Here is a 23,883-nt window from a genome sequence, read left to right as displayed (position 1 = left end):
CAGGCAGTGGAACCAGTATTTATCCTTTGTGCATGAATGGGCTTTGGGAGCCCATTACCTATGGAGGGATACTCTCTCAGTCTATATACACGGAAGAGGGACTAGGGCCTGCCCTAAATGATGTGACAGACTTTGATGATCCCCCATGGGAGGCCTCACCCTCCCTGAGGAGTGAATGGGGGGGACGGGGGAGGGTTGGTGGTGGGAATGGGAGGACAGGAGGGAGAGGGAACTGGGATTGGTATTTTAAAAAAAAAGGAAAGAAAATGTGGTACATTTACACAATGGAGTATTACTCAACTGTTAAAAACAAAGATATCAGGAAATTTACAGGCAAATGGATGGGACTTGAAAAAATCATCCAGAGTGAGGTAATCCAGACCCAAAAGGACAAACATGGTATGTACTCACTTATAAGTGGATACTAGCTGTAAAACAAAGAATAACCATGCTATATCCGCAGACCTAGAGAGGCTAAATAACAAGGAGGGCTCAAGGGGGCATGTTTGGATCTCCCTGGGAAGGGGAAATAGAAGAGATTTCATGGGGGGGGGTGATTGGGGGGGCAGGTTGGGTTGGGAACAAAAGGGGTTAAGTTGAATAGGGGAGTAAATACTGGGGGGAAACTGACTAGAATTGGAGGGGGTGCATTTCAGGGGTGAGGTGGAAACCTGGTTCGAAGGGAACTCCATGGAATCTACGAGAGGAACCCTAGCAAAGACTCCTAGTAATAGAGCACATAGAGCCTCTTCTGTAACCAGACAAGGCCTCAAGTGGAGGGATTAAGACACCAATCCAGACACAAAACATTTGGCCTACAGCTTGTTTTGCCTGCAGAGCCTAGCAGAATCCTCAGCCAAGAGACCAGACAAGACTTCATCTAGCACTTGGTGGGATCAGATGCAGCGTCCCACAGCCAAACATTAGGTAGACTTGGGGCAGATTAGGGGGAGGAAGGATCAGAGGAACCAGAGGAGTCAGGGACACCGTGAGAACATGGCCCACAGAATCCATTAACTGGGACTCATTGGGGCTCACAGAGATCAAGGAGCCTGTAGAGGGGCTGACCTAGATCCTCTGCATACATGTTCTGGTAGCTTGAGATTCTTGTGGGATCCCTAACAGTGGTAGTGGAGGTGGTTGCTGACTCTTTTGCCTAAGGATGGGACCCTTTTCCTCCTACTGGGTTGCCTCATCCAACCTTGATTTGATATTATGTGTGCCTGGCCTTTTTTTGTTTTGTTTTGTTTTTGTTTTTCAAGATAGGATTTCTCTGCATAGCCCTAGCTGTCTTGGAACTAGCTCTGTAGACCAGGCTGGCCTCCAACTAACAGAGATCTGCCTGCCTCTGCCTCTCGAGTGCTGGGATTAAAGGTTTGTACCGCCACTGCCGGCAGTATGTGTCTGGTCTTAAAGTAGCATGGTATGCTTGGTTGATGTCCCTAGAAAGCTTGTTCTTTTTTGAGGGGAGACAGAGGGAGGGTGATCTGGGGGAAAGGTAAGATAAGGGGAAGAGACTAGAGGGAGGGGAGGGAGGAGAAACTTTAGTTTGGATGTAATATATGAGAGAAGACTTAAAAAAAAATGCTGAGCCATGCATCCATGATTGAACACGTTTTGATTACCTCTAAAAAGGTAAGGAACAAACCTCCAGGAATGAGGGTTGGAATCCGAGGCCAGAGGCAGGACCACTTCCCTTCCATGTAGCCCAAATTTCCTCCTGACGTGTCTGTGGCTCTGAAGGAGGATAAGAGGAACTGGAGAGACCTGAACTTACACATACACACCATACCCACACTCACACACACAGGCCCACTCACCCACACGTACTTGTATACACTCGCTCACACACAACATTCATCAACTGAAGCAGGATCGTGGGGCTGAGGAACCTCTGGCCTTCTCTAGGTCACAGGGCAGGCTCACCATGGCTGCTGGCTCACTGTCCTCTCTGAAACTGGACTTCCTTTGCTGCTGTGACTAGGTCGGAGAAGCCAGTAGGTGCAGATCACGAAGATCCCCTGAGTGAAAGGGGGGTCACACAACAGAGACTCCAGTCACAGCCACTCATTACACACAGGAAACACCCAAAGATGTTCAAAGGCAGGTGAGGAATGAGAAGAAAGGGCTCAAACAAGGGCCTAGAGTTCCTAGAGGCTGAGGACCCAGGCACGAACCAGAAGGGTTCGAAGTACTTGGAGAAGCAGGGGGTATCAGTGGGACCTCGGCATCAGTGGGACCTCGGCATCAGTGGGACCTCGGCATCAGTGGGACCTCGGCATCAGTGGGACCTCGGCATCAGTGGGACCTCGGCATCAGTGGGAATCTCAGCATCAGACTTGAGCCTGAGAAGGAGGGCAGGAACAGAGAGGCAGTGAGGTCCACAGAACAATCAATAAAGAGCTGAGGGGGGATCTGGGGCCTGTTGGTTTCATGCCAGCAAGCCCTATAGTCACCTGAGCTTACAATTGCAATCATTACCTTGAAATTCTCAATGGCAGGGCTGGAGAGATGGCTCGGAAGAGCACTGGCTCCTCTTCCAGAGGTCCTGAGTTCAATTCCCAGCAACCACATGGTGGCTCACAACCATCTATAATGGGATCTGATGCCCTCTTCTGGTGTTCAGGCAAACATGCAGACATGTACACATAATAAGTAAAATAAATCTTTTAAAAAAAAAAAATTCTCAGTGGTTTCCCCTTTGAGCCTGTGTCTGTAAGTCCAGCAGGACAGTGGTACATAGGCAAGAATAACAGCCAGCATGCCTAGGTACATAGGCAAGAATAACAGCCAGCATGCCTAGGACACAGAGTGCATGTGTACAGAGCCCCAAGGGGATACAGATAGAACAGAGCTCTGGCTCCTAAGACACGAGGCCTTCTGGGAAACTCAAGAAGCCAAGAAACCCTAGCCAGCCCTTTCCTGGTGGCCCTCATTCTGTGCCAGCAAAGGCGGAAATTGGAATGGGAATAGAAACAGAGACCTGGCACAGCATAAGTGTGACTCAGACCTGAACAACACAAACATGGCAGTGGCCTGACAGTGGCCTAAATGTGAGAATGACTGTGGACAGATTCAACGGCAAAGTGTTTGTGTACCTGCCGTGGAACGCTGGCCCGCACCCAGGCCTGAAGCACTGGCAACTGCCACAAGGCAGATGAGCCTCAAAAGCAGGCTCAGTAATCAAAGTCGCATTCACCAGGCTGCATACTGTCACATCCCATTTACATGACATGGCCAGAACAGACAAATGCAGAAACAGAAAGCAGAGTGATGGTTGACAAGGTCTGAGGACTCAGGGGACTAGCGAGAGGCCATGTGTAGGCACAGGCTTTCCTTTGGGGCTGGTAGAAATGGCCTAGAATGAGAGCTTGAGGTTACAGCCTTAGAGAGCTTCCCCTGAGACCTTGCATTCAAAGCTGAGAGGCCACGGGCCACCAGTGATGAACTCCACAGGGGTATGACCTGCACCACGGGCTGGCAATGACAGACAGTAAGTACACAGTCACTCTGGGTCATTACACTTCCCTGCAGGAAAATCAAGGAAATGTCCCCAGAGCAATGGGGGCGCCATGCCCAGCAGGACATCCCATCCTGGCCCATGACACACTTGGCACAGTATGGGCCCTTCTGGGAAGTGGCCTTCCAATGTGCCTTGCACAGGCAGCGCCTTCTTGATGCCATGCCTTACAGTCTCTGCAAGGAGCAAGTGTCTTGTTCTTATAGGAAATTTTAGAAAACGCTAGGAAAGCACCAGGAGAAAAACAAGTCACCCTCTGAGGTAGCCCCAACCTTGCTAGACCCTGCCTGTACTGTTTCCTACGTGATTCTGTACAAGTTTGGAACTCAGAATTTCCTTTGTCTGTGAAGAGTTCCAACCCAACCATTCAAGGTGACTCTTTCACATTTGTTATGGACCCTATTTCTTCCTTCTCTGCTCCTTAAGTTTTCTTCATTTTCACAATAAACATGTATCACTTTTCAATTGGAGAAAGAATTGTCTCTCTTACAAAGGACATTTTAAAAACTGTGGCCTCCATTGTGGCACTTGCTCCTGGCAGCCTGGGCCTGCTCTGTTCGTGTGTCCAAGAAGGAAGTGTTTTAGTCCATCTAGGCCTATGCCAGCCTCCCCTCCACCCCTGCCCCCTGAAGTCTTCCTCCTGTGGGTTCTTTAAATGCATCCCAGGCACTCAGGCTGCCATCAGTCATCTGCCTGCCATCGTCACCATGCGCTGCTTTATCAGCCTCGCTCTTGGCCTGCTGGCCCTGGAGATGGCCCTTGCTCAGAATCCACTGGAACAAGTCATCAACTCAGGTAGGCCCCAGCTATTCACCTGACTGCTGGAAGTGACTTGGAGAGTCCCCCAGATTCATCCCAGCTCCCTGTGCCCAGGGTGATGAAGGGGCAAGGAAGAAAAGGGTTCTGCTTGGGGGAGAATCCAAGAATGGCAGAAAACCAGGGCCCTGTCCCACACGGCCCTGGGTGGAAAATGTCCAGGTTGAGAGATGGGTTGATGGGAGCTGCCCTCAGGCCCTGGTGGCTTCTAATCAGGTCCTTAATACTCTGCCTATGACTGTGAGCCTCTGACATGCTTCTTAATTCTCATAATTTTCACATCTGCCTTCTCATGCTCCGATCACCCAGGTCCTGAGCCTGTGGCATGCTCCTATCACCCTGGCCATAATTCTAGCAGATTTTCCACTGTTAAGCCTGCTCAGAGGCCAGGCTTCTTATAGTTTCCATCCACATCTCCAGGCTATCTGCCAAGAAGCTATAGAAGTAAGGGTGACAGCTAGACTCCTATTTACCTCCCCATTTTTGTGCAGTTTTGTGTGCTGAAGCCAGCTCCAGTGAGAAGACAGAGTGCAGCAACTGTCTCACCAATGCGGAGTGTGCCCAGAACACCTTGTGTTGTCCCAGCTCCTGTGGTGCTATCTGCAAAACTCCTGTCAACAGTAAGGCCCTTCCCTGCCCTGCTGGTGGGAGGAGCGAACAGGGTCTAGAGTCTGCCTGAAGAGGACCTTTGCACCCACACACCAGCTCTGTGAGACCCGCTTACCTGCCAGACTCCCTGCAGCCTCCTTGCCAATCTGGTCCCTGATGTCTCTGGGCCACCAAGGGTGCTGCCTGACACCAGGAGGAGGACCTCAGCAAATGTCCCATCCACAAAATGAAGTCTTTTCAGTCAGGGGTTCAGTAAGGTGGACTCGGCAAAGCTGGGGCCTGACAGGGCTTTGGGTGGTAAGAGAGTGACCATCTCTCCCCAGTTGATGCTCCAAAGGCTGGCCACTGCCCCTGGAATCCAGTCCACATGATCCCTGCTGGGCCATGTCGAGAGCAGAGCTCATGTTCCAGGGACAGTGAGTGTACTGGCAACATGAAATGCTGCAGGGAAGGCTGTGCCATGAAGTGCAAGAACCCACAAGCAGGTAAGCAGCCTTGAGACCCTGAAGCCCCATTTCTCCCTAGGCCTCCTGGGCCATCACCTTGTCCTTCATCAGGCCCGAGAACAGATACAATGTGAGAACAGCCCCAGGACTAGGTCCCAGAGTAGGAGGAGAATGTCTCGGCCAAGTCACATACACCACCTACAGGCTTTGGGTACTTGGTATGGCCGATCACAGTAGGAATGAGTGTCAATGAGCAGGGCCTGGGAAAACAGACCATTCTGCCACTCAAAGTTGGTCCTGGTGAGTTTATGGGCCAGACTGTACCTTTCGAACTTAACCTGAGGGGGCAGGGAAGTGTTCAAAATTAAGAACATGAGCAAGACACAGGCTCAACTCCAACTGCCCATGTCCACCTGTAACCTGGTGATGGTATCTCGCTCACCTGCCTATTGGTGATTAGGAGGGGGTCAGTGTAAAGAATTGTACATGCTCATCTGCAAAGCCCATAAAGGTGCCTGCCCTTCAGGTTCCTAGAATGATGGGTATGACTAGCTTAGAAGCAGAGGTAACCCCCTCTGTTTTCATCTCCACCCATATCCCCTACAGAGAAATTCTTCCAGTGAGCAGCCTGCCTTGAGATCCCTGCCTGCCAGGAGTAACCAGCCCAAGCTTGTTCAGCGAGAATCTTCACTCTTGGATCCAGAGAGAATATAATACCTTCTATCTGCTGCTAATAAAAAATCCATTTGGCTCTATGTCTCTCCGTGTCTGTCTGTCTGTCCTGAGCTCTTGAAGGAATGACAAAGCAAGCACAGGCCTGCCCTAGGATCTCCAGGGTGGTGAGGCATTCCCGAATGGTGATGAGCATTCATGGGAGGGTGGGATGCTGAGGGGCCTCACCCAGCCACAGCCAAACTCCGTCAAGACTGTGGTGCCATAGTGGCTCTCAGGACCAGGAAAGGCTTCCTCTCCTGGAGCCAGGGGTGTGAGAGAGGTCTTCTCATCTGAACTCTTCCAAGGTGTGACCAACCCCAGCCTCAGGACAGGGCAGAAGCTGAGCTTAGCTGGATGGCAGCATGGGGTAAGCAAGGAATAGTATTTGAGTGTGCAGGGTAAAGCTGACACAGCTCCAAGCCAGCACAGTGTGGACTCTAAGCAAAGTATGTGTATGCCCTACTCAGACACAAACAGCACAACTCACAGCTCGCACCATTCCTGACACACCAGACACCACCAGTTAGGGCTTCGGTTCCGACTTCAGATACCAGCTCCAAGTGTAGAGCCTCCCACACTCCTGATTCAGTCACTTTCACTGTCCCTTTGCAAGCATTTTGGCAGAAGCAGAGATGGTCAAAAGATATACTCGTGCCCGTCCCTTTGGCTGTCAGGCTACTGAGACAATGGATGCCAAGGACTGGAATTACTTAAGGAGTCTCACTCTGGAAATAGCTGAAGCTCTGATCAAGTCACAGGAGGAACCCGCCTCTTGCCCTCTGTAGTTGTTGTTTTGTTATTGTCTTGTTTTATTTTGTTTGAGGTCCCTAGAAAGAGGGACCTCATGTGAGATTCCCTCAGGTTGGCCTGCAGTAATTGATGTGGGAGGACCAAACTCACTATGGGTGGTACCATCCCTGGGGTGAATAAAAAAAAAACAGATGTGAGGTCATTCCTCCAAGGTCTCTGCTTCAGCCCCCGCCTTGACTTCCTGCCCTGACTTCCCTTCGAAATGGACTACAACTGTGAACTGAATAAGCCCTCCCGACCCCAAGTAGCTTTTGACTATGATCTTTATCACAGCAACACAACCTCACAAGAGGTGATTTCACATAGTGCAGACCATTTACCAGACCACCTTGCCTTGGGGTACATTTCAACAAAGACAAGGATGGGTCAGTGAGAGACAGCCCATGTCTTGATGGAGACTGCTCACCTGTGCATACCTCGTGCCCCCTATGTAAGCCCAAACCCCATTTCAGAACCTCAAAGATGGGCCTACGGAGTCAATGATCTTTATTTGTTCCTCTTCCCAGTGTGGCCACAATGAATAAATCTCCCTTCTCTATTTTTCACTACTAAATGGCTCTTTCATTGATGTTCAGGGGGCTAAGCCTAGCTCATTAGGGCTGCCAGAGCCCGGGCTTTGACACTAACTACTCCAGAAATAGCTTCAAGTTAAACAAGTCATTAGAATGACTCACAAAAACCACTACAAGCACCTAGGTTACAAATATGCATTTGTCATGAAGGACACAGTTCAGGAATAGCCAGATTGTCTTGGTCAATGTTCTATTGCTATGAATAGACACGACGACCATGACAACACTTATAAAGGAAAATATTTAACTGGGGTTGGCTTACAGTTTTAGAGGCTTAGTCCATTATCATGGTACAAAGCATAGTGGTACTCAGGCAGACATGGTGCTGGAGAGGTAGCTGGAAGCTCTAGATCCAGATCCACAGTCAGCAAGAAGAGAGAGTGACACTGGGCCTGGCTTGGGCTTTTGAAACCCCAAAGACCACCCCTAGTGACATACTTCCTCCAACAAGGCCATACCTCTAATTCCTGTTAAGTAGTGCCACTTCCTAATGACCAAGCATTCAAATCTATGAGCCTCTTGGGGGGGGAGGCATTCTTATTCAAACACCACATAGGGACATGGGATGGAGCCAAGAAGTGGAAGATATAGGAATGTCTGTCTCTATGGGACAGACACCCAACAAGCCCACCAAAAGTTCTCCTAGGCTTTCAGGAAGGTTTCATTGCATAATCATGATTGATTAAACCATTGATTATTGATGACTGAATTCAATCCTGAATTCAGCGCCAACCCCTTTCTCTTACCTGAAGATCATGAGAAGGTCTGGGAGGCTGAGCTCACTAATCCTATGCCTGGGCTTTGAGGTAACTAGCCCCATCTGAACCTACAGAAGCCCTATATGACTAGCTATGGAAACCACCATTTGAAGGCCCTACATTTCCAAAATAATCATCTTGATGCCACACAAAGGAATACATAAGAGAAGCAAAAGTAATTCAGCAAAGCAATTTCTTTTTGCAAAAAGAACTGTGTGTCACCACCCATGTGTGTCACCACCCAAATCAGGCTAAAGAGAACTCTTGGCCAAAATGGCCTCTATCTTTTATCTATGATGTAAGTGGTGATTGTGTTTTATCCCATTGGTGGGAGCTGGACATCACAATTGACTGGATTGCCATTCTGATGCAATTGGCTAGTGACTATAAAGAGGAAGGAGGGGACTCAAGAAATATGAGTCTTTGTAGGGCTAACTACCTCAGTGGGAAAACACACACACACACACACACACAAATGTTTCTCACATCCATCTGTACTGGCTGGTTTTGTGTGTCAACTTGACTCAAGCTAGAGTCATCAGAGAAGAAGCCTCAGTTGAAGAAATGCCTCCACAAGATCCAGCTGTAAGGCATTTTCTCATTTAGTGATTGTCTTAGGGTTTCTATTGCTCTATGTGTGTGTGTGGGGGGGGGGAGCCAGTTAATAGAAAGACTGGAAACCTCTTCCCACCAGAGCAGCTTATAACAAAGCCACAGGCTTGAGACAAAGCTGGGGAGATCTCTTGGTTGCTTTTATTCTTAGCACTGAGAAGGCAGAAGCAGGAGGATCTCTGAGTTAGAGGCCAGCCTGGTCTACAGAGCTAGTTCCAGGACAGGCTCCAAAGCAATACAGAGAAACCCTGTCTCAAAAAAAAAAAAAAAAAAAAAAAAAAAAAAAAAAAAAAAAAAAAAAAAAGAAAGAAAGAAAGAATCCAGCCCATGGGGTGCTCCAGGGCCAGCAGGGCAGCAACAAGGGCCTGAACCCCAAAGGACCTGGAATGAGAGATAGGAGACATGAGAAATGGGCAGCAAGACAGGCTTTCTGGTCAAGTTGCAAAATTTTATTTTTCTCAAGCATGTTATATAGTGGTTAAGTCGGGAAGCTAGGCAAGGTGGGGATTCAGAAGGGGGAGGTCATTGCCTGGTAACCGGACCACAGGACCATAGGTCATAGGTCACTGAAGGTGAGCAGGATATGGGCTAAGAGGAAATGCAGGTAGAGATAAGCAGGTTGTTAGCCGAAGAAGAGGTTGCAGGAGTTGCTAAATACCCTAACTGCATAAGGAGGGGCTACCAAGTAACCTACCTGCATTCCTGTAAGCCCTCAATTCTACTTGTCAGGAAGTTGGGGAGGGGGAGAAGGTTGATTGGGACTGCAGGTAGCAATCTTCTAACTCAATGGGCTATTCTAAAAGAAGGCTGGCAACCTCTAAGGCTGATGCCAAGATCGCTCCCGGCAATGGGGAACTCAGCTTTTGCATATTAGGCCTGTCCCAGCTCCTTAGCTCACTTCCAGTCTTAGAAGTATTACTCCTTTTTCAAAGATTTATTTATTATTTGTTATGTTTGTTTACATAAATTTACATGCACCGGGAGGTTAGTTCCCTTGGAACTGGACTTATGGGCAGTTGTGAGCTGCCACATGGATGCTTGGGAACTAAATTACTGTCCTCGACAAGGACATTAAGTGTCCTGGGGTTAAAGGAATGTGCCACCACTGCCCGGTTTGACACTGATCAAAGTCTATCTTAAACCCCCTATCTAATGTTTTGGGCTTCCTCGTCCTTTTCTTAAAGCTCTACTCCCCATCACAAGGTTGTCCATCATGGTGGCTGACCCACACACCCCTGTCTCAAGCTGTGTCTCTTACTCCCCACCACATGGATGCCTGCCACCAGGTGGCTGAGCTGCGCACTGCCCATCTCAAGTTGCAGGGCTCTTGTCCCTTTTCTTCTCCGTTCCCCTTCTCTCTTCCAGGCAACTTCACAATTTATGACTCACTTGTTTCTTTTTTTTTGAACTGTCCTCGGCTTCCATTTGTGTGTGTCCCTAAATTCTTTTATTAATGAGTAAGAATCCTAAGAAGAAACCCTGACCCCCACCAGGTGCCATGTGATGTCTTGGCTGGGACTCCCCAAGATTCTTACTAACACATCCTTCCTGTCTTTTTTCTTTCCTGCCTTTGAATTATTGAGTTGGCAGTGGAAAACGGGCCCACTCCTGCACCCCTAGCTGGCATCAGTTCTGCTGACCACCTGAGGCTACAAGGCTCAGGCACCTGGCCTGTCCCTGTGGCTCCAGGGAACTATGACTAGGTATGGGCACGAGATAAGGGTGGTACAGCAGCTTCAAGGAGCCTTGAGTGGAGGTGCTCTGTCTTTAGAGGCTCCAACCCCTTCACTGAACACATGGGACTCCGCTGTCAGCCCTCTCTCAAGGAGATGCCATGCTTATGAGCCTGTGCCTTCACGGATCAGAAGCCTGTCTGGCTTACCTGCTGTGGTGGTTTGAATAAGACTGGCCCCCATAGGCTCATAGATGTGAATACTTGGTGTGCAGCTGGATAAAGTGTTTGAGAAAAATTAGGACATGTGGCCTTACTGGAGGAGGGGCTTTGGGATTTTAAACATTCCACCATTCCCGGTTATCCTCTGGCTCTCTGCCTCTTGCTTGTGGAACAGATATGAGCTCTCAGCTATTGCTCCTGCCTGCCTGCCACCCGGCTCTCATGATGGGCAGGGGCTCAGCCTCTGAAACTGTGAGCAAACCTTCAACTAAATGCCCCCAAATAAATACTGTCTTTTATAAGTTTCCATGGTCATGGTGTTTTGACTAACAATAGAAAAGTAGCTAAGGCACCAAAGATAACTCCCAACACTGGACTGGCTAGGATGGTTGAACCCCAAGATATGGTTCACCTCCTTCTATCCTGCTCTGGGAAGGCCCTTCTCAGAACTTGCAAGGAAGGAAAACAGTGTAACTCATGGCGAGCCACACTTAAGGGACTCCACAGCCACCAAGCACCTACTTTCACAAGAAACCTGTAACCATAGGAAGTTTCCTAAGAAACCACCGTCTAACCAACAATAATAAAAACTTGTTTTCCCTTAAGAGCTTTATACCTTTATATCTCTGATCTATATGAGTTAAATTTTGTAATCAGCATGAGACTCTGAAGTAAAAACAACCCAGGTAAGCTAGTGTGGCTATAGAGCTACTGGAAAGACTAAAGCAAGAGAATCTTCCCTGGGTAATTCAGCAATCTTTTATGAAACAAGAACCAGATTTACACTTGATTTTAGCTGAGAGAGAGAGAGAGGCAATACACTTACAATACAGGAAGAAAAACTCATAAAGTACATTGTAGTAGTTTGAATGTAATTGACCTCCATAATCTCATAAGAATCGGCACTATTAGGAGGTGTTGGCTTCATTAGAATGGGTCAGACTTTGAGGTTTCTTATGCTCAGGATACTGCCTAGTGTCTCAGTTAACTTCCTGTTGCCTGCAAGATGTAGGATACTCGCTATTTCTCTAGCACCATGTCAGACTGCATGTTGCCACGTTCCTGGCCATCACAGCAACTCTTATAAAAGACAACATTTAATTGGGGGTGGATCACTTACAGTTTCAGAGGTTCAGTGTTGCTGTGATGGCCAGGTGGTCGTGGCACACACTTTCATTTCCAGCACTTGGGAGGAAAAGACAAGCAGACTTCAGTGAGTGTGAGGCCAGACAGCCTGGTATACAAAGCAAGTTCCAGGACAGCCAGGATTGTTACAAAAACCCTGTCTCAAAAGAACAACAACAACAAAGTATCTTAAGAGTTCCTGTGGTCATATTGTCTCTTCACAGCCATACAAACCCAAATTAAGATGGAAATTGGTACCAGGGCCTGGGGTAAGGCTGGGATAGGCCTGACCATGTTCTCAGTTGGAAAGTTGGGTTAGGAAAGCAGTGGGATGCTTTAAGCACTGCATCATGGGCCATGCTAGTAGGAGCATGGAAGCCAGTGGTGCTGACTATGCTTTGATGAACTGCGGGGAGCAAAAGGCTGCAGAAGAGAATGTTAGTATGTTGCCTAGGGATCATTCTTGTGATATTTTGGTGAAGAAAGTGGCTGCCTTTTGCCCTTCTCTGAAGAGTCTGCCTGAGGCTAAAGTGAAGAGTTTTGAATTAATTCTGTTGGCGTATTAAGATGTATAATAGAAAGGAGCAGGCTGAACACGGTAAGTTACAAAGTGTAAATTTTGAGGAGAAAAGGCGCACCAGACGTGGAATAGAGCTAAATTCCATATTCAAGGAGATAAACCGACTAAGAAATGGAATAAAAGGAGTGGTGAACTCAGGACAAGAGCCCACTCAGCTAAGTTTCCAAATGTGAAAAGGAATTAAAGAAACGCTTAGCGCCAGCACTGGGAAGACAGAGGCTGGCAGATCTGAGTTTGAGGCCAGCCTGGTCTACAGAGCAAGTTTCAGGAGACTCAAGCTTAGGCAGTGAAAAACAGAAGGCCGGTGAAGATGTAATTCAACAAGGGGGCCATGTTCCAGCCCCAGTAGGCAGAAGAACTTGGCAGCTTTGGCCATGTGGTTCTGACTTTAGAGTAAAGAACAGAAGAAACAGGTTGTGGAACCTTCCTCTACAACTAAAGAAAGTCGCTGAGGCCAGGCATGTGTCAGGGGTGTCCCTGAATGGAGACCTAATAGAGAGGCCATTTCATTAAGTGGTGAAGTGGAAAGCCTGGATTGCCTTGGAGACTGCAAGTATTAGAGATGCCAGAGCTGTAGGATACCTGCTGAGGAGAGCTGCTAACAGAATGGAACCAGTCCAAGAGAAAGAAGTGTGTTGCAGTCAACAAAGCTGTACAGACTAGAAGAGCTGAAGAGTCTTTAGACATCAGGCACAGAGATGCAGAGTTTGGAGTTTGGTTTTCGATCTTGCTTTGGTCCAGTATTTCCTAACTGTGTTCCCTTCCCTGCATTTTGAATCTGTAATGTATATCCTGTACTATTCTATGTTAGAAGTATGTGTTCTGCTTTTTTTGTTTTGATTCTTACAGGTGGTTATTGTCAAGACATTGCTATGCATCTCAGAAGAGACTTTGAATTTTGAACTTTAACACACTGTTGAGATTGTGACAGCCTATGGAGACTTCGGAAGTTGTACTAAAGGCATTTTGCATTATGATACTGTTACAAGCTTTTGGGAGCCAGAGAGTGGAATATGGACATCCAGACTTCAGCTGTGTACACATGAAAACTGAGGCCAATATCAGGTATCAATATCAGAAGCCATCTACCTTGTCTTTTAGACAATGTCTTTAGCCTGAGCTCCTGTAGGCTAGACTGGCTACCCAGCAAGTCCCAGAAATAGTCTCTGCTTCTCCCCAGCACTGGGATTACAAGGAAAGAAAGCTCACCACACCACCATCCTATGCAACTTTTTGTAGTTTTCTTTTGTTCTTAACATTCTGGGTGGTCAACTTAGGGCCTCATGCTTGCATAGCAAGTATTTTATGGGCAGGGCTATCTCCCCAGTGTCGCTGGGTTTGTTTTTGGTTTTGTTTGTGTTGGGCAGGGGAAGGGTGCTGAGACAGGGTCTATCTTTGTGGTCCTGTCTGTCATGGAACTACCTCTGTAGACCAGGCTGGCCTCAAACTCAGAGATCCTTCTCTGCCTCCTGAGTGCTGACATTAAAGGCGTGTACCCCGCCCCGCGCCGGGCTGTTCTGCTTCCGAATCAGCCTCAACAGTAGCACAGGCTAGCCTCAGACCCGTTTCTGCTTCTAGTACTGAAATTACAGGAACTTATACGTGTGCCATCGTATGTGGTCTGTATGTTCACTAGTTAATCTAGACAAACTGCTCACATTTCCAAAAGACCTTCAGCTGGAGCTACAACTGGCTTCTCTGTAACTAATCGTCGGATGGCAGCACCTTTCGGCCCCATACTACAAAGTCACCTCCACGGTCCGCTGCCTAACTCACGTCTCCTTCCTACAGGGCTTGTGAAAGGTCCAAGGGAATGGGGCGGCACGGACTGACATTAGAGTCGCCACCCGAAAGTCGCACACGTAGTAAGCTCCGACCAGACGAACCCTGCCTTCCAGAATTCCCTTCCTCCCCTTCCGTCTGAGTTTCCCATCATCCGCCTCCCAACACGCTTCCCAAGACCGACCCGAAGCCTGTACTCAATAAAGAGGGAGCTTGCGGGGGATGGGGAGGAAGGACAGGCGGAGGGCGTGGCTTCCGGCCCACAGTGCACTGCTGCATCGCTTCCGGCGGCGCGCAGGTGACGTAGTGAGCGCGCCGGGCCGCGTGGAGGCGGCTCGGCGGATGGAGGTCAGCGAGGGTGATCGCTGCACCAGTCTCGCGTCATGGAGAGACTGGGTTACTGACGTGGGTACCCGGGCCGGAAGAGTGGCTGGGAAGGGCAACGGTCAGTAGGGGCCAGCGCGGCTATTGTGTGTGCGGAGGAGCGGGGCTGTAAAGGGGCTTTTGACTCCGTGACCCAAGGGCGCTGGCTGGCCGATTGCAAATTCGGTTCCTGGCTGTCATTGCGCACGCGCTCATTGCCGGTGCTGGCCACGAGGCCTAGTCGGAAGCGCTCCGCTACCCTCAGTGACCCTTGGCGTCCCCTGACAGTAGGTTTTCGTGGTTCGGCATTTTAGGTTTTAGGGTTGATATTTACTTAAACGTAGATTTGATGTAGATTGCTCTTAGAGATGTCTTAAAAATTAATAAGGTTTGCCAGCGCTTCCTCACTGTCTGGGTTCAGCAAGTGGTGGATATTGGGCCTGGGCAAATTTCCGCTTTCCGGGCCATATTTTATTTCCTCGTAAGTATAAGTTAAGCCAATCGTTTTACAGCAGCAGCAATCTGCTCATGGGATCAAGTAAGCTGGTCATATACCCGATTCTCGGAAACAAAAAAAATTAAAGTGTTTTCTGCTTTGGTTGAAGCATAATTCAGTAATTTGTCTCACCTGGTTTCTGCCTCGCTGTAGGAAACAAGACTGGGCAGAATTGTTGAAAGAAACATGGATGTGTAGCATGTTCTCAATAAAGGTAAGGTTTTGCGGGACTTTGAAGAAGGGTAGTGGGTTTTGCCAAGGCCTCTGATTATCGAGGAAGGCAGTAGCATGTCTTGCATGTGAGATGAAAGTGCAGAGTGGAGCCTATACTGCCGGGATTAGATAAAAACTGGAAAGATGACTCTGGGAGATGTTAGGGGCTTTTGCTTTTAAGAGTTTTGGGGTGTGACTCAGTTGGAAGTGCTTGCCTAGTTAGTGCTCATAAAACCAGGAGTGGTAGGATGCCTGTAATCCTAACACTTGGGAGGTAGGACGAATAGAAGTTCAAGGTCATCTTCAGCTATGTAAAATAACTGTAGCCAGCCTGGGGTGTATAAGATTTTCTTTATTTGCATGTCTCTTGTGTGGTCGTGGACACACATGCAGTTGCCCACTGAGGCCCAGAGCGAGTTAGATTCCTGCAGCTGAAGTTACAGGCAGATGTGAGTCACTTAATGGGGGTGCTAGGCACTGAAATTTTGGTTATCTGCCAAGCCATCTCTCCAGTGACACCTCCCCCCACCCCAACACCTCCCAAAAAAGAGCCAAAAGTTAAGTGATGGTGGTGGCTTTTTTTCCAGGTTGATTAATGAGCCAGCCTGTCCATATTTAACACCTGTAACAGTGGTGTTTACAGACTTTCCTAGAAGTTTCAGGAACATGAGTTATATATCCTTGGTTTCCCAGAACCATTCTGACTTAGAATGTCCTGTCATGTTTCTTTAAGCCAATAATTTTTGATCCTGGATACTTCTGAAATTAAAAACAAAATAACCTATCTCTGTTTTGCCCAGATTTGTATCTAGAAACATTGAGTGGTACCTGGGGATTTGGGAGAGTTTTGCAGTGCAGCTGGGACTGCCGCTTCCCAGGCTGGAGTGCGGAGCTGTGGTGTCTCACAGAAATTTGGGACTTGTGCTTCAGAAAGTGCTGCTTCTTGTGTAATGGGTGTTCAGAACAGGGAAATATTGAAGCCAGCTGTATAGGATAACTGTATCTTCGTGTCATTGTCACAGTTTTCTTCTAAGTTTATGTAATGCTTCCCTCTCTTTTCAGGACTTTGGAATCACTTGTTAGGAGTCTTAGCTCCCTCCCTCTCCCACCATCATGGCGGTTCGCCTGATGAAGCGGTGTACATGCCTGTTGAGAGAAGCTACCCGCCTAGTCCCTACCATTGCCCCAGTTGACCGAGTGAGACTTGCTAGGGTGGCCTGTAAGACTTTGACCTCCTCAGTCAGTTCCCCCTCCTCGGGTTCCTTGACGGAGCTGTTGGGAAAAGAACAAGTGTTTACTCCCTACCCAGAGCGCCAAGAGGTGGACTGCCTCATTGAGAAAGCCACCAGGCCAGAGGAGCTGCTGGAACTACTGGGTGGCGATTATAGCCTGCACCACAATCATGCAGCCCTCATACTCATCCGGCTCTCTTATCTACTGTCTGAGAAGCCAAAGGAAAAGGCCTTGATTGTAGAGGATGCTCGCTTTCAGCAACTTGTGAGACGGGTTGACAGTCAGGTGAGCAATAACATGTTGTCTGGGGATTGTCAGTGAGGAGGAAATATATACTCTGTCCTTTCTCTTCAGGTCTCTGGATTCCTTGCAAGGAGACTTAGCTCCCTCCCTCCCCTCTGGTACCAGCTGTAGATAACGCTCCTGGTTTTCTTATTCTAGATTTCAAAGACCTGTGCTGTGCTTTTTTGTTGATCCTCCTAGGAGCCTGATAGGTAGATATTTGAGTACAAGACGGGCAACCCAACACATAGTACCAGAAGAGATGAGCGTGGTTCTTTTCAGTTTTTTGCTGCTTTCTCCTGAACAGCAGCCATGGCTTACATTCCTGCCCCCACCCCTCACTGTCTGGTTGCCCTCTTGACATCACCCTTGAAGTCAGGAGATGCAGTGGTGTGACTAACAGGTCCCTGAACCTGGGGCTATTTTCTAGCCACATTCAGATCCTCAGAGGATGAACATGAGGAAAAGAAAGGCCTGTTTGCATGGTTCTGTAGCAGCACTCAGTTACAGCCAAATTGTGCCCCTAATAAGGAAAGACTCCTACACACAGAGCTTACCTGGATTCCATCAACAAAAAGGAAGTACAAACCTGCCCTGGCTAAACTGGCCTTTACTCCTAGTTCAGTGATAAAGAAGGGTTGGGCTAAGTGCTTTAAAAGCTTCGGGTTTTTAAACCACTATTATAAAATTGTGCCTTTTGTTTTGTTTTTTCAAGATAGGGTTTCTCTGTGGAACCCTGGCTGTCCTGGAACTCGATCTGTAGATCTCAAACTTAGGTAGTATAGGAAGAACAACTACTCTTATAGTTACGCATGATGCTTAGCTTCACTGTGTGTATTCACGTCAGATTCAAGTGTTTCTTCCTGAATAGTGCATAAATAAGCTTAATAAGCCTCTTAGTCTGTGTAATTTTAATTCTAGTTGTAGGGGTTTTTTTGTTTGTTTGTTTGTTTGTTTGTTTGCTTTTTAAGTCTTAAGATACAAGGCTCAGTGTTGGAACAGAATAGTAAGGCAATAACAAGAGAAACAAAGAGGTTTATGTGGTCTTAAATGGTTATTTTGTTTGTGTCTATATGACGTGCATGTGGGATTCAGAACATACCTTACAGGGTTCAGTTCTCCATCAGGCTTGGCTTCAAGCACTTTATCCTTCAAATGACCTTCCCAACCCTGAAACTAAGTCTTCATAATGTAAATGACAGTGGGGTTTACTGCTTTCAAGGATTGAATGCTGCACCTCTAAACCCTGCCTGGGAAGACCCCACTTTGTGTCCACAGTATCTGAGTGGGCATCCTTGGTACATGGCATCTCCATGCTCCCCAAAGCACCAGCATCCTTTGAGGTTCTGTCACTGTCCCCCTGTGTATGTACAAAGGTGAGTTTTTCAGGAGGGTAAGGAGATGATGCAAGTATCCAGACCTTTCAGACAACAGCTTCTCCATTCCCAGCTCAGCTCCTTCCATTGTGCTTTCCATTCCCTTCCAGAGGCAGTGGCAGGTACAGAGAGAGACTGGGCACAAGTAATGACAGTCCTTGTCATTGCACTGTTTGCTGTCTTCCCTCTTGGTGGGCCCTCAGCCCAGTTGGCCTTTCCCATAGCTTCTAAGACCTGAATCACTATATGTACAGAAGAGTTGACTTCTTCAGAAAAGAGATGGTGGTGGCAGTAGGAGCTGGACTCGACTGTTACTGAGATTTGAGGACAACTCCATGTCACCAGATTAAAAGGTGGAAGGGTTGGAGCTTCTCAGATTCAAAACAATAATTATTTTCAAAAGAAAAGCCATGTGTGTTGTTGTTTTAGTACCTAAAAGCTCATCATTGTGAAAAAGAAAATAAGTTATAGCAAAACTGGCCAAAGAAAGCTGGTGCTGATAGAGACAGAGCCCATGGGCCTGTGTTCTCTGACCTACATTTGTGTGTTGTGCTTGCAGCTCTAATACGCACAGCACCTGGCTATGCCAGGACTGAATACTAGGAACTATGGTCTGTGTTCAGTCAGCCATATCAGCTTGAATCTGTCTGTGTTAAGAATCTTACCACTTAAAGCTGTTCCTCACAATTGCAAGCTACCTAGGCCAGGTCTAGTAGAAGCACTAGGTTCTTTGAAGGCTATAGGAGCAGGTGCAAGAAACAAGTCTGATGAGGCTGGGTGAGAGTAGCTGCTTGGTATGTTATATTACCCTCTGAAACTGACCTCATACTGTCTTTGTCCTTTTCTGTGCAGGTGACTTCAATCTGGCATGGGACCCTCGTGAAGCTGCTGAGGAGCATGTATGTACTAGGGCTTCCTCAGACCTCCAAAGAGCTGCAGTCCGTGGAACAGGAAGTGCGCTGGCGTCTACGGAGGTTCAAGTACAAGCACTTGGTCTTCCTGTTTGAGTCCTGTACCTCCTTCATGCGGGAGCAGCACTCCCAGGAGCTGCTGGCTGAGCTGCTGATGCACCTGGAGAGGCGCTGGACAGAGATCAATGACAGCCGGACAGTGGTGACCATGATGATGAAGGCAGGGCACCTCTCAGAGTCACTGATGAACCACCTGGAAGACAAGGTATTAGGCTGAGAGCAGACCTTTTGGGACTTTGGGCCTATCCCATGGGTGACAGTCTTCCACAGGAAGGGAGTGAGGTTGGAGCCCTGGAAGCCTCTCTGTAATCTCAGGCATAAATCTAACACCTAACCAGATGCTCTTAGGGTGTGAGGCACTGGGGAGGCAGAGAGAGGCAGGCAGATCTCTTGAGTTCGAGGCCAGCCTGTCTAGGACAGGCTCCAAAGCAATACAGAGAAACCAAAAAGTGGGTGTGGCAGGCAACTTACTCCTGGCATTAACGCCTGTTCTTATTAGACCTGAGCTAGCCCATGAACAGTTCAGCTTCTAGATAAGACTCCTAGAGGTGGCTCTGTCCTCTGCCCTTTCCACGTTGCTATCTCTGCAGTCAAGTCAAATTCAGCTCCTGTCTTGTCATGATGGGAGCTGGCCCAGATGGCTGCTATAGCAAGCTCTGCTGCTCATGGGCCCTGTGTCCCATGCCCTGGGACCTAGGGATAAATTTGGCTGCAGACATTATACTCCAGGCTCGGGCTCCTGGGGTGGGGAAAGGCTGATGCTGTGCAGCCAGGCCTGTGTTGAGTCAGCTCAGGCCCAGTTGCTATCTCACAGGGGCTGCACTGGATGGGACCCCTACCCCCAGCTCATCCCAACCACCTCAGCTGATCCCTGCGCGGCTGTGGTTGACAGTGCCTGGAGCTGGTGGAGCAGTTTGGCCCTGATGAGCTGCGGAAGGTGTTAGTGACGCTGGCAGCACAGAGCCGGCGGTCGGTGCCCCTGCTGCGGGCCATCTCCTACCACCTGGTACAGAAGCCCTTCCCACTGACGAAAGGCATGCTCCTGGACCTGGCCTATGCCTACGGTGAGAAGAGAGAGCCCTGGCCATGAACATCTGCAGCTATGTCAAATTCAGTGCCTGTCCCAATGATGACAAGCACTGGCCCAGAAGGCTGCCATAGAAACTGTGACTCCTGAGCCCTGTTCCCCATCCTTGGTTCTGGGATAAATTTAGTCACAAACACCAAGCCCCTAGGTGTTGGTCTGAGATGGGGTGGGGCAGTGGGTGTCGGGCACTGACCTTCCCCACAACTAATCTCTGGTGTCTGCTCCATTCCAAAGGTAAACTGAATTTCCACCAGACCCAGGTGTCCCAGCGCCTGGCTGCTGACCTCTTGCCCTTCATTCCCAGCATGACACTTGGCGAGGTGGCCCGCTGTGCCAAGTCCTTTGCCTTCCTCAAATGGCTGAACCTGCCCTTGTTTGAAGCCTTTACTCAGGTGAGTTAGGACCAGTTCTAGGACTCTGTGTAGAGGCTCTGCTGGCCTCAGTTGGGAATTGCTGCTTTAATTATGGAAGGAAGGCCAAGCTGAATACTCCTTTGTGGGACTTTCTTATTTGATGTGGAAGGCAATGTGTAATAGTGGGGGAAAAAATACTTGAGCAGTTGCTTGTTTCCTCCTGAGTGTCCCGTTTCCATTCACCTTGGGGCAGCTCTATGGGGGTGGAGGCATCTCTGTACTCCTGGCTACTGACCACTCTGAGTGGAATTGTATGAAAACATGGTGACTTTGTGCACTTGTCCCTAGAGCTGTCAGAGTGCCTAGAGCAGCTGTCAGGGAGTTAGACTCTGGGAAGCTGCTGTCGGGGCACTCACTCTGTCACTCTGATGGCCTAGCATCTCCTGAGCAGAGTCCAGGATGTCTCCCTGTCCCACCTGTGCAGCATTCTTCTCGCTTTCGCCCGTCTGAACTTTCGTCCTCAACAAGAAGATGAGTTCTTCAACTTGGTATGCACACTGAGCTAACTACTGCTTTGTGACCGCTAACTTGTGGCTCAAGCTCTGTCTAGGAGTGACAGGGGTGAGGGGCTGGGCACAATATTTGACATGGGAGCATGGGGAGCATTCTAGAGACCCTTGGAGAACAGGCAGACTGTTGGGACACTGCCTGGTATGGTTCTGAGAGCAGTCAGCCACGGGCAACAGCTATATCACCACCTAGGTGCCCTGGCCAAAAATTTTCCTTCATCACAGTGCCCACTGGGGAGCATCAAGGGATTTGAGGCCTTGGCTCCCTGCTGGTGGGTAGGATATGGGAAACCTAGCTAAATAGCACCAGGATACTGGACTCCAGGCACAGGGAAGGTCCCTTGCACATGAGCCTGGGGCTGGTGCAGGCCTTACAAAGTCAGGATGTTGGTCTTGCTCTCTAGTAGCTGCCTCTGGCTCCAGTATGATGGGTCAAGACCAGGGGTTGGCTGCAGGCTTTCCTGGGATGTTGCAGTCCCTGGGCTGAACCTGCTTTCTCCGCTGTTCTCTTCTTGCCTAGGTGCATGAGAAGCTGGACTCCATGCTAGGAAGCCTGGAGCCAACCCTGCAGGTGGACCTGGTGTGGGCACTGTGTGTGCTGCAGCAGGTTCGAGAAGCAGAGCTGCAAACAGTTCTCCATCCTGGACTTCACACACAATTTCTAGGTGAGTATTCTGCCCTGCACACAACATAAAGCATGCACATGGAAGCTTTCTGGTCTACTGTCCAGGGAACAAACTGGAGCAGAGACAGGAGAAGGCCAGAGCACACAAAGCACACCCCTATGACTTTTTCCAACAACTCCCTGCAGTTGACGCGCTGATCTTAACTCTGGAGCCCCAGCCTGAGACTGGGCAGGAGCCACTGCCTTTCCATGCAGTGTCCCCGTGATCCCCATTTCTGTTTCTGCTGCTGTACGTCAGCCTACATATATTTTTTCACTCCCCCAGGGAGCAAGTCTCCAAAGGACCAGAGTACTTTCCAGAAGTTGGTCCACATCAACACCACCGCCCTGCTGGAACACCCTGAATATAAAGGCCCCTTCCTGCCGGCCTCAGCTGTAACCCTCAGTCCCTCGTCCTCTAGCAAGCAGATGACACCTCTACAGAAGGAGCTGCGGGAGGCCCTGAAAGCAGTTATGGGGAGCACTGACCAGGGCGGCCTGGAGGTGGTCACCCAGTATGGCTGGGTGCTGGGTAAGGGCTCCCTTCTGCCAGGAAAGGCTGTAAACCCAACAGGCTCTTTGTAACCCCTGCATGGCTCAGCAAGGACCCAGAGAGCTGCAGGCATCTCCCCCACCCCATGCCTGTGGGGTGTACACTGTGGGTCTTTAAGGTAGCACCTGTAGGCTCTCATCCCATCCCTTCTCCCCACCCCCAGATGCAGAGGTGCTCCTGGATGCAGATGGCCACTTTCTGCCCCTGAGAGATTTTGTTGCTCCTCACCTTGCCCAGCCAGTAGGGAACCGGCCACTGCCCCCAGGAGCTAAAAGGTAGGTAGCCTGGAGTCCCTGGTCATGGTCCTGATAAGAGTACAATGGTACTGCTATTCTTGATTGTCTTTTAACTCCTCTGTCCTTAATTTGAGAGCATTCCTTGTAAACACCCTTGCCTCCTGCTAGGATCGCTTTCCTGCGCTGGGAGTTCCCTAACTTCAACAGCCGAAGCAAGGACTTGTTGGGCCGTTTTGTCCTGGCCCGTCGACATGTGCTGGCTGCAGGCTTCCTGGTAGTAGATGTAAGTGCCTGTTGGGCAAGGGACCACCACAGATGGAAGAGCCCGTACCTATTTAAAGAGTTAGGTTATAGGCTGGAAAGGTGGCTCAGAGGTTAAGAGCACTGGCTGCTCTTCCAGAGGTCCTGAGTTCAATTCTCAGCAACCACATGGTGGCTCACAACCATCTGTAATGAGATCTGGTACCCTCTTCTGGCAGGCATACATGCAGGCAGAACACTATGTACATAGTAAATAAATTTTAAAAGAAAAAAAAAGCTAGGCTATAGACGGGTGCCCAGCTCTAGGCCCTACACCAGGCGCTTCTCCCCACACTCCCGCCAGAGGCTTAGCTTGCCTCCTGTGGTGCCACTGAGTGCAGCACAGCCATGGGAGCCATTGCTGCCTTTGGAGCTGGGGCTCAGGCCTGACTGCTGCTCAGGGTCTCGTGCTCCCGTCACATGTGAAGTGCTGAGTTTCCTGCAGAGAAGGCTTGGAGCTTTCAGGGCTACATAGGGTTTCCGTCACATTTTCCGTCTGGTTTGCAGTCTCTTTGCCCCTGCCAGAGCCAGGAGCTCTGTCCATGTGCTTAGGCTCACGCCCTGTGCTCTTCCTGAGGACGAGGGCTGGTCATTTAAATCTGTCAAGCGCCAATACTAACAGTGGGAGGGGCTACTAGCCAAGTCAAGGCAGGAAAAGCCTCCACAGCCCATGTGACCATCTCCACTCCCTTCTTCAGGTCCCATATTATGAATGGCTGGATCTCAAGTCTGAATGGCAGAAAGGAGCCTACCTCAAGGACAAGATGCGAAAAGCAGTGGCTGAGGAGCTAGCCAAGTGACCTTTCCCATCAGTTCAGACTGCTTCCCGGAGACCTGACTGCTCAGTGAGCCAGCAGTGAGTGCTGGACACGCCAGAGTTGTAACCCTTAAGAGGGTGGACCATCCCTATAGAACCTTGGTCAGAGTAGTGAATGGCCAGCAGCTCTAA

At 49.1% G+C, this 23,883-nt stretch overlaps 2 protein-coding genes and 2 non-coding genes across 7 annotated transcripts; all 4 read left to right on the top strand.

Annotated features, from left to right (window-relative positions):
• Positions 1 to 4,227: 4,227 nt before the first annotated feature.
• LOC127233885 (whey acidic protein) lies at positions 4,228 to 6,014 on the top strand. Its single transcript, XM_051200555.1, has 4 exons — positions 4,228 to 4,315; positions 4,828 to 4,956; positions 5,269 to 5,430; positions 5,998 to 6,014. Exons 1-4 carry the CDS (start codon positions 4,228 to 4,230, stop codon positions 6,012 to 6,014), a joined length of 396 nt encoding a protein of 131 aa, XP_051056512.1.
• Positions 6,015 to 14,522: 8,508 nt separating this feature from the next.
• On the top strand, positions 14,523 to 23,883 carry Tbrg4 (transforming growth factor beta regulator 4). 4 transcript variants are annotated; one of them, XM_051200502.1, is made up of 12 exons: positions 14,523 to 14,643; positions 15,251 to 15,311; positions 16,373 to 16,828; positions 19,054 to 19,377; positions 20,065 to 20,236; positions 20,494 to 20,651; positions 21,050 to 21,160; positions 21,702 to 21,846; positions 22,132 to 22,377; positions 22,562 to 22,673; positions 22,803 to 22,917; positions 23,633 to 23,883. In XM_051200502.1, the coding sequence occupies exons 3-12, from the start codon at positions 16,424 to 16,426 to the stop codon at positions 23,732 to 23,734; spliced, it is 1,890 nt and encodes a 629-aa protein (XP_051056459.1). In that variant the 5' UTR covers positions 14,523 to 14,643; positions 15,251 to 15,311; positions 16,373 to 16,423; the 3' UTR covers positions 23,735 to 23,883. The 4 variants fall into 4 exon arrangements, with proteins under 4 accessions (XP_051056459.1, XP_051056460.1, XP_051056461.1 ...); XM_051200503.1 differs by having other exon boundaries at positions 14,536 to 14,683; XM_051200504.1 differs by lacking the exon at positions 14,523 to 14,643 and adding an exon at positions 14,785 to 14,888.
• Positions 19,758 to 19,893, top strand: LOC127233999 (small nucleolar RNA SNORA5). Its single transcript, XR_007835542.1, has one exon. It is a non-coding gene; the product is annotated as a small nucleolar RNA SNORA5 (small nucleolar RNA).
• LOC127233998 (small nucleolar RNA SNORA5) lies at positions 20,268 to 20,398 on the top strand. The gene has a single exon (XR_007835541.1). It is a non-coding gene; the product is annotated as a small nucleolar RNA SNORA5 (small nucleolar RNA).

Source organism: Phodopus roborovskii, unplaced genomic scaffold, assembly GCF_943737965.1.
Source record: "Phodopus roborovskii unplaced genomic scaffold, PHOROB, whole genome shotgun sequence".
NCBI lineage: Eukaryota > Metazoa > Chordata > Mammalia > Rodentia > Cricetidae > Phodopus > Phodopus roborovskii.
Note: the sequence above shows the minus strand (reverse complement) of the source record. Positions and strands in the feature narration are given on the sequence as shown.